Genomic DNA, 16,815 nt, shown 5'->3' with positions numbered 1-16,815 from the left:
TTACAATAAATTAGTTTTACATAATAAACAATAAAAATAAAAGGTACATTAGGTACCTAACAAAAAACAATACCAGTCACATTATCGATATCTATTCTTTTCCTGTTAGAACCATTCAAATATGTATTTATATAGTTACTTAATTAGTTATTTATTTGTTAATTGACATCAGGTACACAAAATGTTATTTATCTTTCAGTACAAATGTGCGCATGATAATGTCCATCTTAGGGAGTTATCGTTACTGAATGATTCATGCCGACAGGTATTTACAGGTGTCGCTTTCACACAGGTGAAAACCGGAAGACATTTTGTATGATGTGATTCAAAACAACAATCTGAACGGAACAACTACAACAAATTAAGATTTTCATTTAATAAGCTGTAAAGATGTTACCTGGAACAAGCCTCCTGCAAACGGCGCTCATCCTCTGTTCTTTCTCGTCAGGTAACTAGTTAAGGTGTCCTATAAAACATACTTATACTCCTAGTGCCACCGTGGTTTTGATCTGGTGTTGATCTAAACGTATAACCTATATAAGTAGTACTTAAATATCATACATATAGATCCATTTCATTAATATAACTACTGTAGGAAAAAAATTTATTTTTGATTTCTTGTGTATGATGTATGTATGTACAGTGTTCAGTGTACAGATTAGAACATACCAATTTTACATTCCATTCGCTTTAATACCTGTTCCTACGCGGAATGGCATTTTGCTACAAAAATCCTCAAAGTTTTAGCTGTAAATCTGTAGCTCTCTGGTCTGAAAAATGGCGATGGACGAACAGACACATTCTGGAGAGCTACAGGTCTGCAGCTACCAGATTTCGTGTAGTAGTGCTGAACCCTGAATGATCCATTGATTTGGTCCAAAGTTTTCTCAGAAAGTCATATTTACAATCTTATAATAATAACTTTTCTTTTCTCCCAGTTTTAGCACTAAATTGTTACCAGTGCAACTCAACACTAGATTCCAACTGTCAAGATCGATTTGACCATGATCAAAGTGTCAATCCCATCCGTTCTACCAAGTGCACAGTGTACAATGCCCGCTACTGCATAAAGATTACCGGAGTGTGGGGAGGTGAGAAATATGGTCTTACTATAGAGGTATAGAGTTTTCATACTTTAAGTTGCCTAATAGTGGTAAATGTAATCAAGGATTGCTACTTGATTAAGGCATTAGAATAGATGGGTCAAAAATGTACATTCTACTTCTTCTACTTCTACTTCTTTACTTGTAAGAGGTCACCGACCCATCACACAAGTTCAATGCAAGAATTAAAAACGAAGAAAGAATGAATTTTTTTTGAATGACCGTCGTATTACTCAAAATTGCTCAACAAAAATAGATAATTTCAAATTCTGAATTTGATGAATCTTTGGTTAATATTAATTCATGGATTATACAGTTATTTAATTAGCAATTTGCTTGTATTTTTTTTAAGGAATAGTTGGGACACATCGTTTTTGCAGTGCCCGGGACTTAGGGGATCAGTGCCAGGATTTGTCGTACCCGGACCACGATCGTTTATACCGGGCCTGTGTATACAGCTGTACGAGAGATGACTGTAACTCTGCCATCTCCACAAAAGGTTCCATCATTTTCCTCCTGGTTTTACTTGTTGGACCGCTGTTGATGAGACATTTTCTGTAACCACCGTGTGATGTCTAACAAGAATCATGCAACATTTAGAGCTAGACTACACAAGATTTCTACAAAACAGATACTAGAAACAGCAATGCCAGTAGAAACAATGAAGCATTTACAACTAAATATTCTGCTGGCTATATATTAATCAAGAGATATACCAAAGAGTATCAAAGAGTATCTTAGTTGTACTCATGGAAAAAAGACATTGTTAATCTGACCAAGAAATATTATGTTCAAATTGGGGGGTGGGAATGTGCATTATAAACAAAATCAATTTCTAGTTCTCTGCAGAATGGAATTTTCTCCATGAGAATTTTCCTCTTGCTCTCAGAAGTATATTAGTCAAAAAATCCTTCCTAGATATATATCTCTATGCAATATTCAATCATAGTCACTTTAAGGTATCAATATTCTATGGAAAAACTTGTAAATATAATGTACATAAATCTTAAGATATCATGTCATCACATTATAATTCTTACCCTATCATGTTATCAATTTTGTATCATTCTTACCTATTAAGTTTCATGTATCAGTCTTAATGTAGATGGAATATTGAATTTTCATGTTTACGTGATTGAATGGATGAAGATTATGAAAGAACTCAAAGTAATGTGACGATTGATGTGCCATTTTTGATATAAAAAATGAGAGAATCTGTGAGCTTTTTGTATCTTTTTTGTATATACTCAAATATTTTTATGAATTTTACACAAATGTAATAAAAGATACATATTCATGAAAAAAAACTTGTTTGTTTTATGGATATTTTTTGAATTTTGTTTCACCAAGAACCAGAAATAGGCTACTCTTAATTCTGACGATCACTTGACAGTAGAACTGATACCATTCCTTTCAAGTGCAATATGTTTACATATTTATGTTATTCTTCCAACTAAATTCAAATGCAAGTCCATTCTCATATTAAGAGAATGCCAAAGAATAGATGGGTTTGAGGTTTAGAAGAAAAATAACAATTAGTCCATGCAGTTGTCATGTAGGGAAATTACAAAGGAGAGTATACAACGACAGAAGTGGTACCATGATAGAAAGGTGTTAAATTGGTGTTCATTTAATCTAGGTGATAGAGTTTACGTTTACTTCTCAAATCTTAAATCTAGTACACCTTCCAAGTTGTTCATCATGTTGGCAAGGTCCATTTAAAATCATTGAAAAAAGTTCATTGACAAACAAGTTGATGAAACAAGAATATAGCAAGACTTATTTAAAGTCATCACTTCCTAAGTTCTACGGTCAATACAATGACTTTGTCAGCAAATACAATTTATCAAAAAGTTAAATGCTCACTGATCATGACAGTTTTTAATCCAACTGTTATGCCATTATTTACAAAGTGAATTGTCAACAGATTTTTCCAGTTGTGACAAGGCAGATGTGACCGGTCAACAGGGGGGTCACTCCTCTATGGAACCTGATCCCATCTCTGATATTTTGGAGGACTGCGACTGCTCTGCTCCAAATTTGTATTCTCTAAAGGACTTTTGCTCTGCATTAATATCCAATTTATTACATGTAATCTTTAAAGGACTTTTGAGCTTGAATACTGTTCATTAATATCATCCAGCGCTAGATGGTAAATTATCATTAATTCCAGTAGACGATATTTTCTAGTGAAATCGAACTTTCAAGAATCACCATATTTTGAAATAGTCTTAAATATGATAAAATGCATTTCATATCTTTTCTTATGTTTTACGCAAATAAATAAAACATACATAAATTAATAAAATACAATTATTAGTTGTAAATAGCTTTAAAATTGGTGAAAAATTAGCATTTTTTTCGTTTTTTGTCTATAATTATATGTTCCCCCCGTGGAAAACAAAAAAGCTATATTTTAAAATGCACCATATTACATTTTTGTTTCAAATTCAATATTAATTTTACCAAAATTATAGGCAATTTGTTTTATGCATATCATTAAAAAATCTTTGTTTAATACAAAGAACAATACTATCGTTCCGAGTTCTTACCAAACTTTAACCTTGGTCATCAATTTTTAATGACTGGTTCTAGGACTTTCATACTTTACTAGTGTATTCCTTGTGACCAATCCTTCCTTTGAATACCAACAATTTTGATCCTTGGACTTTGACCTCTGAGTTTACTTCTTGGCTATGGCTTTCATACTTCAGAGGTGTATTCTTTGTGACAAAACCCTCCCTTGAATATCATTTATTCCACCCTTTGAACTTCACCTCGAAAATTGACCTACTTAGAAAAACTTTCTGCAAAACTGAACAAGTTTTGAACAGGTGGTGCTAGGGCTTTAATATTTCACAAGTATATTTAATCTGACAAGACCTTTCATTGGGTATAAAATTTTTTTGACCTTTTGTCCTTGACCTTAGAGTTTTACCTTCTTTCTTTTGAATAGTTTGTGCAAGGCTTATAAATTTCACATATACATTTCCTTTGACAAGACCTTCCCCTGGTCACCTTTTATTTTTATTCTTTGACCTTGGCATTGGAGTTTGACTTATTTTAGACGTAACTTCTTTTTTCTTTTGGTACCAACATTTTTTTAATTTCTTGACCTGGCAGTCTGACTTACATTGAAGAAACTTTAGCCTTTGCAAATGAGCTGTCATAAGAAGGTGTCAATGATTCATTTGTTTCCTTATCTATTGCAGAATTATCTTTTGACACCAACTTGCTGCACCTCTTAAAAGGGCCTCAGTTCGCTTGTCAAGATGTCGACCTGACAGAATGACCAGGTCCAATAATGTCCAAAACACAAAAATTAAAACATAACATATATTCTGTATTTATAATATATATAATCTATGTACATTTCTATCCTACTTCGGAACTTGGACACAAAAGAATATTTGCCATGGACATGATTCATTTTCATAAATGAAAATTTAAATAACTATTAATAAATATTATACAAAAAATTAAATTAAGACAATTATATCCTACAAACAGCTTGTAAAAGATCTGAAATATCCCCCAGGATTACAAAAGTGTGCCTAAAAATTCCAACCTAGAACATTGTCATGGAGGTTTCTGGCTAACATTTCCTGTGACCTATCTGTATAAAATAACCCAACAAAAATGTCTCTCCATAGGGTTAAATCCAATTTTTAAGACCTTAAAAAAATACTTTACAGCAAAATAAAGGTAAACAGTAAAAAATTTCTTTCTGATATTGCACATTCAAAATTTGCCAATTAAATCATGAAAAAAGGGTTGATTGCTTCAACATCTTTGCATGTTACCCTTTCATGCATAAATTTATAACTTGCACTAAAGATACATATAAATAATACTGTATATCAACTTGCGTTCTGGGTTACATAAGCTGTTTTTATCAGACATACTCGTTTTGAAATAAAAACTTCTAAAGTGTCCATAACTGTTACACTTAAGGGATTTTTTGACACCTATTAAGTTCATAGTTATGTATACAAAAGGCTAATGCATCACAAATCAGCTGTTTTTCTAAGAGCCACCTGTAATTTGTATTGCATGTGATGTACTTTGCAGTTAACATAAGGAAGACACAAATAACATAGGAAAATATACACATGTACATTAAAGAAGTTCCACCTAAAGAAACCAAATTTATAACCCCAATTTTCAAATCAAAGTCACTGTATCTGAATGAAAACAAAATTTGCTTTCTAAAAAGATTATAAAATTACAAATGAGCAGCAAAAAATAATGAGCACATAATAAGGTGTTGAGGATGTTAGACAAAGACAGAAACATAGCATAGAACTCTCTTAGAAACATACAAATATCATCTACAGAAAAACTCTTTATGTCATTTGCTGCCTATTCAAAACTGAGGTCTCCCATTACATTATAGGAGCCTTAAAGTCTGACCAAAGAATGCTGTCATTGGACAACTTTCAAAATATATTAACAAATCAGATGTGGATATCACATGCCTTTTTTGTTATGCTGCCCACAAAAGGCTGCATTTTAATGAACAGATTTAGGGTGGGGGACTTCCTGTCCCCTCCATTAAGTTAGAGTGATACAAATGAAGTATAACAATAAATCCAGGCAAGTTGATGTTCAGTATCAATAAATATATGATAAAGCAAGTAGAGAAATAAAATCTGAAGTTTGATCCTCCCCACTGCAGATCTGTAAGACAACTGGCCGATTACACAGAGGTGGTGGCTTCCCTGACAACAGTCTCTGTCTGTTCCGTGTCACAACAGCTCTTGAAATACTTAAAATCATACAATAGTTTGCTATTCAAACAGAGCCAACAAATCATCATTATTGCTATTGGCACTGGTTGAGGTTTGATTGTTTGTGGACGTAGAATTGCTGTTGTTAGTGTTTGTGTTCTGTGCCCCGGGCGATTCGTTCCCAGAACTCTCAGGTGGTCCCAAATACGATAACAGTTCAATTGGATCACCAAAATTTTCTAGCTGGAGCTAAAAGAAGATAAACATTTTTGATAATTTTTTTTTTCTCTCAAAGCATCGAAAATGGAAACATGGTAGAAAATACTGCTAAAATCTAAACATTAAGTATGCTTAAAAATTCAACTTATATTTCAATCTCAGAAATATGGACAAACATAAAGAAATCATCTTCAAATTATGCATAAACTAATCATATGACAACTGAATATACTTACATCTAAATTGTTACTCTGACTATCATTCATAATAGTAGACGGGTCCAAATTGATATCTTCTATTGAATTGCAGTTATCTGCCCCTGATGTATTATTCTGATTGCTAGGAGGTGACTGGTGATCGAGTTGATGGCTGCCGTTACTCATGCTTTGTGATGATTGGCTGGAGGGAGTCATGTGACTGTTCATATTGTTTTGGTCAGGGTGCCTTAATGTGGGCATGCCCTGGTCCCCCGACACTGGGACAAACTGTCCTGCATTGTGAGTCATTTGAGAAGAGGAGTCACTTTGTGGCACATTGTTCATTGAATTTCCACTGTTAATGGAATTTCCATTGCTAATATTGTTTATGCTCTCTGACATATGTGTGAGTGGGGAACTATAGTCTGAGGGAGGACCTGGGTGGGGATAACCCGTACTAACTGGTCCATTTGGCATGCTCTCATTTGGCATTCCGGGATACTGGGATCCTGTAAAATAAAATATTTCATTAGTCTAACAAGAAGCACGGTTCTAACTTTCAATTCACTTATGGAGTTTCAGTTTGACATACCTTGGCCAGAGTTCATGGTAAAAGGTGATGCAGCTTGTCGGCCACCCCCCATCATGTCCCACGTACTCATGGTCGGTAGCTGCATGCTTGATGGGGACATTGCTTTGACCCATCGACCACCACAGGAGTTGTCTCCTAAAACATAATTAATCATATGATTCATCCAGTTCTCATGCAAGTTCCTTAATCTTTCAAGAATTTTTACACAAAAAGCAAATGGGACCATAATACCCCCAACTGAGCCATACTGTCTTTCATCAACAGATTTTTCTCAACATATTCCTGGAACTACAGCTCATTAATCAATTTATGTTAACTTAATTATTTTGAAACTGACCTGTTTCCTCCTCTTTGACTGCAGTTTTATGCTGCACAGGTTTCCAAGCTGCCATGGGGTCAATAGTGACCTCCTCAAATTCTGTTGTCTGAAGGTTGGTGAGAATTCCCCAGATGTACTGGTCAATCTCTAACCCCTCCAGTAATGCTGTTTTACTGCAATCAAAAACAAAACTGTCATATAAATTCTTCTTCTGATAAAATAGGACAATTACCTAGTTCACTTTAAAACAGAATTTCTAGTTTGGCCAAAGTGACAAGAGAACTTGCCTACACACAGGGCACCGCCAGGAGCCACGTTCTGTGTTCAGCTGAAGATACGACTCCAGATCAAAGCACTGTATGTGTTTACACTCGTGTCCCCGAGCAGGAAGCATAATTCGCCGGAATGTGATTGGACACTTTAGGGATACTTTTATAGCTGTCTGCTCCACGCCATCCTCACTGTTTATGCTGTTGTTGCTTGTCACACTTGTAAAATTTCTTTTGACTGAAAAAAAAACAACAACAAAACAATGTTATAATCAAGAGGGTTCTTTCCCCATTTTTTTTTTAAAGCTATCAAACTAAAACTGGTCTGGAGTAAATATTGTATAGGAAATAAAGTATCTTTGCAATTAATTTCATCTGCAAGTAGCCCTCCCATTGTATTACTACAGGTTTCAGGGTGACTTTTTAACATTTTTTCAGCTCGTATACAGCCTTAGAGATGTACTTACTTTTGGTGATACAATGCTCTGCAGGTAATAGTCGCTTCTTCAGTAGGCCCTGAAGTACCGCACACTTGCACACACAAATTGGACGAAAAAAAATGAAAATCAATTGTAACACATATATAATATATAAGAGAACTTTTAGGAAAAAAAATTAAATAAAAAATCTTTTTCTTCTTGCTAAATATTATGTGGGTTTTCAGGACATTTTAAATTATGTCCTGTTAAAAATTCTACTTAAGAGGTAAATAAAATTGAAATGAAAAATAAGATATTAAGAAACAATAAACATAACGTGAACTTACACAACAACATGCTGTGACAGTGATCTGAATGGTATTTCTGCCGGGCTGGCAGACATCTTTGAGGTACAGTGGTTTGTGGGAGGTCTTATTCTCTCCCCGTTCTATGTTTAGGGGGTTGGCATTAACACTAACGGTCACTGAGGCTGGCCAGTTGGTGTTCATCTGCCGATCCTCATGATGGAAACACTTCAACTGTAATTCTAAGTCAGATCTGAAATGGAAAAAATATTTCGTTTTTAAGAGTTGTCTCCCTTAAGAGAGCATTCGTGGATTTTGACAACCAATGCTTTTCAGTCATGCTTTACATAGGATTGCCTAATTGCATATTAACCTTTAAATCAGTGTTTGAAAGAATTCAAATCTATTAATCATTCTCAGGTTGTTTTAAATTTGCTATTTACTTTAAAACCAATTGAAACAGTATATAAGACACAAACCTCCACATAAGGGTTTGATACACAGAATCTCTGAGGTGGAAGACGTGGTTGCTTACTGCCAGGTTATGCTCCAATCGGAATGGAGGCAACACTACACCATCCCGGACAGGGAAAGTTAGGCGTAACTCCTCAGGGTCTGAAGTCACAAAAAGTCTTATCAAAATACACACAAGGCAAATATTTCCTATATACTTCAGTGTCAAAATCATTTTAACTTCTGTTGCTTTAAGCACAGTTAAAAATGCCATTGTTATTTACTTAAATTTCTATCAAAATGAAAATTGTCTCGAGACGGATAAACTCTAACAAAATTGCTTTGAAGCAAAAAATTACTGTGCAATCTTTATCTCCATTCTAGAAATTGACAGATTTGTACCCTTAACAGTAATCCAAACTATAGACAAATTTTAAGTCATTAATTCTAGCATATTCCCAACATTAATAATGATGTTTCGCTGATGTAAATTTTAAGGAATGACTAAACAATAATAGCACAAACTTTCAATAAATTGCATCAACTAAGCTCCACCGACTCATGTCATTGACTTTCCTCATTTATTATATATTTACACTGTCATGTTCCAGTCTTACCTTTCTTGATTGGCATCTGGCCGGGGTATGGAGGCTGCACCGCCCCTGGTGTGATGGGTGGGGTGGGGTTACCAGGCAAGGGGGAGTGAGGATAGCTCATGTTGGAGGACTGCAATGGAATGTGATCGTGTCATCAAGCCAGAAATAAAATTTATAAACAAATCCCATTACACCTATTAGATAAAGTCATAGAAGTACCTGTAAGTTCTGCTGTCCATTGCTGTACTGAGGGGAGGGGCCGTATCCCGGGCCCTGGGGAGGGAGCTGTCTGCCTTGTGGAGGGTACTGGCCTGTCATGTAAGGATTCTGACCATTAGGGTAGTGAGGTGGAGCACTGGGCCTCATTCCTGGTTGCTGAGGACCATAGGTTGGGGAGGGTAGGGGCTGCTGGGCTGGGGGGTACTGAGGTTTGTTTGGGTACTGTTGCTGGTTTAGGTACTGTGGGCCATACTGGAAAAGAACACATCAGTGTCATTTATCTACACACACACACAAATCTACATGATTTCACTGCTCTGTTCTACAATTGTGTAAAATTAATTTCAAGCAATGCAGTACCTGTGCTCCATTGGGGTACTGCTGACCGCCAGTGACAGGCCTTGCTTTCATCATCTGTGGATTGTGGTAGGGAGCAGTACGCCGCATGTACATGCCTTTGTTCATCATTGGGCCGGGTGCTGTCCCATGACCCATATTCATGGGTCCTCCCCTTTGGGGCATCCCTTGATACTGATTAAACTGATTCTGAACCTAAAGAAATTTTTATATATTGTACAAATTGATCAAGTATAAATAATATTTCATTTGCAAACACTGCCACTCATTAAGAATACTAATTAATAGTAATAATTGTGGAAAACGAGTTCATAATTTGTAGACAAAGCTTTTTTTTTTGCTTTAAATATTGACATAGTGAATATTAACTTCCACATTTTAATCAAAGATGTGAAAAACTTGGTAAAACAGGAAGTAAGTCCTACAGTTAGTGACAACTGTATACACGACTGATACAAGTGTCTGTGGAGTATAAATAACCTATTGGCATAACGCTTCACAATACTAAAATTGATGCAAAGCTCTAGTGCACTGGTATCAGGAAGGACTCAAGTAAATACTTGCAAACTTTCTGTCACCATTGCAAATGACTCTTTTCCTGTCTACATATAAACTTTATCATATCTGTGTAATTATGATAGAAGAAAACGAGTCTCACTGGCATCTGTGGTGGGTACTGCCCATTCATATTCATCTGCATGTTGAGCTGTTGTTGATCCTGCATGGCTACCATACTAGCAGTTGCCGTGGCAGTCGCGGTTGCTGTTGCTGCTGCGGCAACCAGAGCGGCTGATAGGGCCGGGTTTCCCTGTGGCATCCCTGGACCTCCAGGGTACTCATTGTGTCCTGATATGGGTGTGTTAGAGCCCGGTGTGTTTGGAGTAGGAGGGTACCTGTACAACACAATTGTTCTCTAAAATGCATGTACCGAGAGGCAAAATATGTAAATCTTCATAATTTTTCATGTCTCCCTAACTAGCAATGAAACCAGATCTGTCCCTCTCTAACAAATGGCTGTCCCCACCCCCTTCCCTTAACCTCATAAACATACAGAAAATTGAAAAGATCCTGCTTTTTTTAAAACCTGACAATACTTAATGAAATTTATATCTACTTCAAGAATTATGAAAGTTAAACTATTGACACATGCAGATATCTCCAGGGACTTTTACAACCAAAAAAAAAATCCTGGTTATTTCACAAAAGCTTTCAAATTCCACAAACTGTCCTTACACCTTCATTATAAACCAACTAATATATAGTAACAGTACAAATGATGAAATACGAAGCAATTGATTGAATTCTTCCATCATTGCGAGCGATTTGTGACTATAAATATCCTAATACCACCATTTATTGATGACTAAACACTTCCATCCTGTTGTCTTTAATTTTGAAATATATTATATGATTATGAATGTGGTTGTCATGGTTTCAAGATTTATACATGTAACTTTCTGTCTAGATCAATTCACACACTTTTTTCCTACTTGACATTTGTCACACACTGTTTCTCTTATACAGTGGACCCTCATTTATTTTTCCCAGTCAATTTGTCCGGAAAGTCACCAGTTAAACAAGACAAAATAACATTTAAAAATTTTGTTCCGAGAAAAATATACTTATCCTGACTCTATCTGAAGGTCCACTGTATTTTAAAGTATCCAGAGAATACTTCCTGACTCTTTTTTTTTTTGAAGAGGTATTGCATCCAAAAATGGGTCAAAGTCCTACTATTACCAAAATTGTTTTTATTTGTAGCTATCATGTTGATATTTTTAAAGACAAATTTGTAATTTCTACAGTACAATAAAACTTTTTTTTTAATAAAAATTTCCCATTCCATTATCCTCCTTCTAGTTACCCCCTTCCACCCTCCTAATCTGTCCCCATTCCCTTCTCTGAGAAAAGAGAAACCTTTCTGTTTAGCCTTAGCTTGATAAGGTAACCCATCCAAAAGAAATGCCACTTTTCCATCTAATTCCAATTTCTTAATTTTTTTCTTCTTGCATTTGTATATGCCTCACCTCTACCTATATAAATTATCAACACATAAACCTTAATGTATATGACACCTTCCTCTGCTTCACAAAAGAAAAACAATATGCTTATTTCCTTTACAATCATTCATATTAGCATTCATTGGTAAGCTTTTTCAACAATTATCCTTCTGTGGGAAAAAATGAACCCAAAAACAAACAAACAAACGAATTGTGTAAAAGATAGGGATTGTGTATTCTTTCTAAAGGAATTGTAGGTGTTTCAATTTTCCAGAATTAAAATATCACAATTACAAAAAGTCTGTTACATTACAATGCTACAATTAAGAAACTATCATGTTAGATGTATATCAGCCACCTACCCTGGTCTGTTGTACCCCCCAGAGTCCCGTCTATTAGTGATGGGTCCCATGTTATAGGGAGGTTTCTGCATCTGATTCCCCGTGAATCCTTGGGGCTGCTGTGTGTAGTTGGTTGAGGACATGGTAGTGTTGGTGTACCCTGATCCGGGGGTACTGTGGTTGAAGGGACCGCTCTGTGTAGACTGGGTCATCCCCCACACCGTGGTCACCACCGAAAGGGAAGGGGGGCCTTGATTTCCAGGCATCCAACCACCATTAGGGTCACTGTCAGGAAGACAAACACAATTATCAACATGATCAATGTAATCACAGTTTATTATGAAAGATAAAATATCCAATGAGAGAAATTGTTTACCATCTCCTTCATTATTCTTATAGGTAAAATATTTATGTAATATTATCACACAAACAAAATCTTCAACCATGAAATCATTTATTACATCAGAAACCCTAAAACTTTTTTACACTTATTGTCTTTCAACAATGATCAGAACATTTCCCTTGTAAACCTATATTCCTACGGTTCACACCACCAGACAGCTTAACAAGCCCTCAAGGAATCCTGATTCTTGACCTACTAAGTGTTTCTAATATCATCATAATTTACCTGCCTTTTGTGAAACATAGTGCAAGAAATCCAATAGCAATTACATTATACAACACACCTCTCAGTCTGAACTGCTATCTGAAGTTCTGCTGCCATTTGGGGCTGCCATTCCCCACCGGGGCCTGAAGTCATTATTCAATGATTCCAACCACCCCTGGTAAATTTAGTTCTTTTTTTTCTTATGTCAAATGTTGTTTAAAAAATCTGAACACACACACACACTAAACACAAACAGAGCTAAGTTAATCCTGTGCTACAATCACTGTCTCAGCTGGGTGTTTAATTCAGGCACCATTGTCTCTAGTGGTGAGTGTCCAGTCTATATTATAGGTGTAGCGAGTCAGCCATTGTCACACAAGTGTAAACACTCCAGATTACTCTACAACCCCATGTACATGTCCTAACTATAACACTACACAGTCAGTCTATCAGGGCCTTTATCAGCCATCCCAGTTCATCCTAAGCTGGTCACATGATCAGCCTAGCTCAATCTGCCTTGTTTTTACAGAAACAAGAGGCACCAGAAGGGAAAATCAATGTCAGGAATAACAACCAGTGCACAGCACTGCTGTTAGTTTTAGTTGACCTACTCCACAGCCGACACACACCAGGTAAAACATACTTTTAAATGGCAAATCAAGTTTGTTTACGAAGGTATTCTGTACATTAACACCAAACTTCAGAAAACACCTGCAGGGCATATATCTAAGACACTGTCCAGCGAGATAATGATTTGTAAGTCAAATTATATCAGTTAAAATTCTAAAGACTTATCCTTCAATGACCTAGTAAACCCACTATAAAACTTATTGGTAGGTATTAGTGCTATCATAGCCCAAATAAAGTATTTAGGAGGCACTAAGTGAGAGAGACTAAATATTCTCAGGTGATTTCCCTTTACATGAGAAGTCAAACGATATGTTATTAGTCCAGGCATGGAGGTCAAATCTATTTCCTTCCTATTGTGTTTTAGCACTGCGTCATGCCTTGTTGTGCTCCAAGGTGGTGAGGCTCAGTGCATTCAATCACAATATCGAATCACCAAACAGAATGAACAGGAATCTCAACTCTAGCTTTAATAATTGTTTTAGAAAACTTAAATGTGGAGGAGTCATATTACCAACATAGTTTTATAACAGACTTCGGAGAAACACTATCACACATTTAGTTAATTAACATATATTAAAATTACTTATAGTGCTGTCATTTAAACCACTGGTTTGAAGCAGTTACATGTACATGAGAGAAATTAAAGAGAAAAACGTAAATGACTTTTTCCTCTCCAAACATAAAATGCAAATTTAGTCGAGCAAGAGAATTAGTGATATAAAATCTCTGGGTCTGTCTTCTCACTGGCTGTGATGAACTACACATAAATACAAGACAATAAGCGGTCCCCGTCCCCTCAGACATTTATATCACTACACTAACAAATGAGTAATGATTCATTATTTCCATGCCATTGTAGAGGTTTTAAGATCTACTTAAATATGTTTTGTATATAACTTTCAATTTTTATCACAGTTGATCCATTTAACTTATGCTATCTAAACCATATTTTCTTGCAACTAGTGATAGATTTAATTAATTAGTTAGGAAAACAGTTCCACTTTAATTATCCTGTATAGTTATCAATGTCAACAAATCCTTTCTTTTCTTTCTACCTCTATAGACCTGAGTTCTGTAAGTAATTTAACCCTATTATTGCAAATGGATACATATCTTTCTCTGATCAATACACAGGCAGCCAGTGTTGGGGATTGATTTTTGTTAACGTATGAAAAATTGATTGCCTGATACCAGTATGAAGACATTCATGTAACACATGGCTTTTTTTTTTTTGAAAATCAGACTTAATACTCCTTGTAATGGCTTTTAATTTTTTGTGTGCACATAATTAAATATTTATTCATGTATACAAAATTCAACCCTTTACCAAAACATAAACAAAATAGTGTGCTCAACATATGGGTAGTTGACAAAATTCCAATATCATATGACAAATCTACCAATGTTACAATTGATTGCTCACTCTTCAAAGATATTCACCTGGAATTATATATATGGGACCAAGACTTTGTTGTCTTTTGATAGAAGATATTTAACTAAAATCATCATGGCATAAAAAGCCACTCAGATTTACACTTTCTTTAATTTTTCTAATATACCAGTACTTTGATGCTTCCATAGAATCAGATTTACATGATCTTATAATTTTATGACTTAATGAATGAACACCTTAGCAAAAGCCTGGATGATCATTACAGCATTTACTGTAAACTTTTTCCTCTGTGAGAAATCAATCCCTATTAAGTATCCTTCGCCTTCAGCCAAGAAGATCAGGAGTCCAACAAGTAGAGCAAGAGTCATCATCTCTCTCAGAGGACACTGAACACGTAACCCCACAGACAAACAGATGGACTGGTGAACATCAAACAGAATAAAAGGTGTTCTTGTGGTTAAAGAAAGAATGACTGTTAACAGTAAAACCTAATCTCTAGGTACTGGCTAAGATAACAATAAGAGACCACTAAAGTTTAAATAGATTAAGTAATGGTTAAATATTCCTATCCTAGTCTATAATTCTTTTGATTCATTTGTGATAAATTTATTTTCAGTTGTACTGATTTTAGACAAATTCCAAATTCACATGAATATAACACATCATAATAAGATTTCTACTAGAAGTAATTACACACAATTACAGTATGAAATCATTATAGCATATCATTTGTCTTACTTAGTTATGTAATTTTTCTGTGTACAATACCTGATAAACCATAGATCATACATCTGATTTTCTTTAAGTTTAAACAGGATTAAAAATCTTCCAATTGAAGTTAATTCTTACAAGGCTTCGAGAGCTAATTTTTCTTAATTGAATTGTTAATTGCATGCATTTTACCTTGCCTTTTATTTTGCATAATTTAGCAAATTATTCATCATTGTTGTTCTTGATTCAAATACCACAATTTTTCAAGTATATTTATCTATTTTATGGAATTTTTCAAATATTTATTTTTTGTAATGTTTGTTGGATTGTTTCTTGTCCAAACATTAATGACGTTTTAACCTCCAATGCAGAAAAGCATTGAACTATTCACAATAAGAAACATTATCACTTTTTCACAATATAACTTTATCAAATTTAATTTTTGTCTGTTATGTAATCAGCAAATTCTTATATGTTTTAAGCGAAGTTTTCAACTTTCAATTTTAATGATTTCAATGTTTAAATTTCATTTAATAATACCATAATGTGTATAATAAAACACTGTAAAAATCCACAGAATGGCAACTTAATGAAAATGTAATGAAACAAAATATCTATTAGTACAGGCCACACTATTCAACTTAGTGCTTAAATATTAACAGCAATATACACATGGCAAACAACACAGCCCCTCATCCATGGGGCCTGAATTTCACAATTTTGGAAGATACACCCTTCCTCATCATCGCCATGCACTTAGTTTGTCTGCTCAATACCCTGATGCAGAAGAGATGATTTTTAGAGAATTAATGCATTTTCACTTTATACCAGTATGACCAATATAAAGCCTCACCCTAACACAAGAATCCCTGACCAAAGATCATGCATTTCATGATTTTAGAAGATGCACCCGTGCTTACCATAACCCTTGTCCTTGGGGTCATAATTTCACAATATCAGCTTTTAAAAAACATACAGTTGATGACAGGAGTAGACATTTTTAAAGATACACTAATAATTTTAATGGTTTTGGTCCTAATACGTCAGGTAAAAGGGTCATAGAAGTCGTGAAATTCAAAATAATTGTACCCCTTGGTCCATAAATGCTATATACTGATATTGGTTCAAGAACAGAATCTGAAAATGTTTACAACTGATGGACAATGCACAACCAGGGACAGGCATCACTGACTCAGGTTCAGCCCTAAAACATAACCATCTTTTCAGCTTAGTTTGAAAGCCAAGTACCCAACAGAAGTTTGGGGAATAACTGTAATAACACAACCTTTTACTAAAGGGGATAACTCTATACTGTACTTCTATTAACCTATTAACCCATCCCTCCTCTGTAAATG

The 16,815-nt window shown here is 35.0% G+C and overlaps 2 protein-coding genes across 2 annotated transcripts in view; one reads left to right on the top strand and one right to left on the bottom strand.

Annotated features, from left to right (window-relative positions):
• Window positions 1-272: 272 nt before the first annotated feature.
• LOC134258151 (uncharacterized) lies at window positions 273-1,731 on the top strand. The gene is made up of 3 exons (XM_062740705.1): window positions 273-448; window positions 939-1,091; window positions 1,456-1,731. Exons 1-3 carry the CDS (start codon window positions 391-393, stop codon window positions 1,662-1,664), a joined length of 420 nt encoding a protein of 139 aa, XP_062596689.1. The 5' UTR covers window positions 273-390; the 3' UTR covers window positions 1,665-1,731.
• A 2,694-nt stretch (window positions 1,732-4,425) lies between these two features.
• The window catches only part of LOC134258145 (zinc finger MIZ domain-containing protein 1-like), a 46,900-nt gene continuing 34,510 nt past the window's right edge, over window positions 4,426-16,815 (bottom strand). Inside the window, exons 6-18 of the mRNA XM_062740695.1 lie at window positions 12,141-12,404; window positions 10,437-10,671; window positions 9,782-9,973; window positions 9,422-9,673; window positions 9,224-9,332; window positions 8,633-8,768; window positions 8,192-8,406; window positions 7,897-8,028; window positions 7,448-7,667; window positions 7,179-7,333; window positions 6,842-6,976; window positions 6,289-6,758; window positions 4,426-6,082 (exon numbers count right to left, since the gene is read on the bottom strand). Of these exons, the coding sequence (XP_062596679.1) occupies window positions 5,894-6,082; window positions 6,289-6,758; window positions 6,842-6,976; window positions 7,179-7,333; window positions 7,448-7,667; window positions 7,897-8,028; window positions 8,192-8,406; window positions 8,633-8,768; window positions 9,224-9,332; window positions 9,422-9,673; window positions 9,782-9,973; window positions 10,437-10,671; window positions 12,141-12,404 (2,704 nt within the window). The 3' untranslated portion in view covers window positions 4,426-5,893. The remainder of the gene's footprint in view (window positions 6,083-6,288; window positions 6,759-6,841; window positions 6,977-7,178; window positions 7,334-7,447; window positions 7,668-7,896; window positions 8,029-8,191; window positions 8,407-8,632; window positions 8,769-9,223; window positions 9,333-9,421; window positions 9,674-9,781; window positions 9,974-10,436; window positions 10,672-12,140; window positions 12,405-16,815) is intronic.

This window comes from Saccostrea cucullata, unplaced genomic scaffold (genome assembly GCF_032062105.1).
Source record: "Saccostrea cucullata isolate Sc308-1 unplaced genomic scaffold, CSIRO_AGI_Scuc_v1 ctg517, whole genome shotgun sequence".
Taxonomy (NCBI): domain Eukaryota; kingdom Metazoa; phylum Mollusca; class Bivalvia; order Ostreida; family Ostreidae; genus Saccostrea; species Saccostrea cuccullata.
The sequence above is the reverse complement of the archived record's forward strand: the minus strand, read 5'-3'. Positions and strand labels throughout refer to the sequence as shown.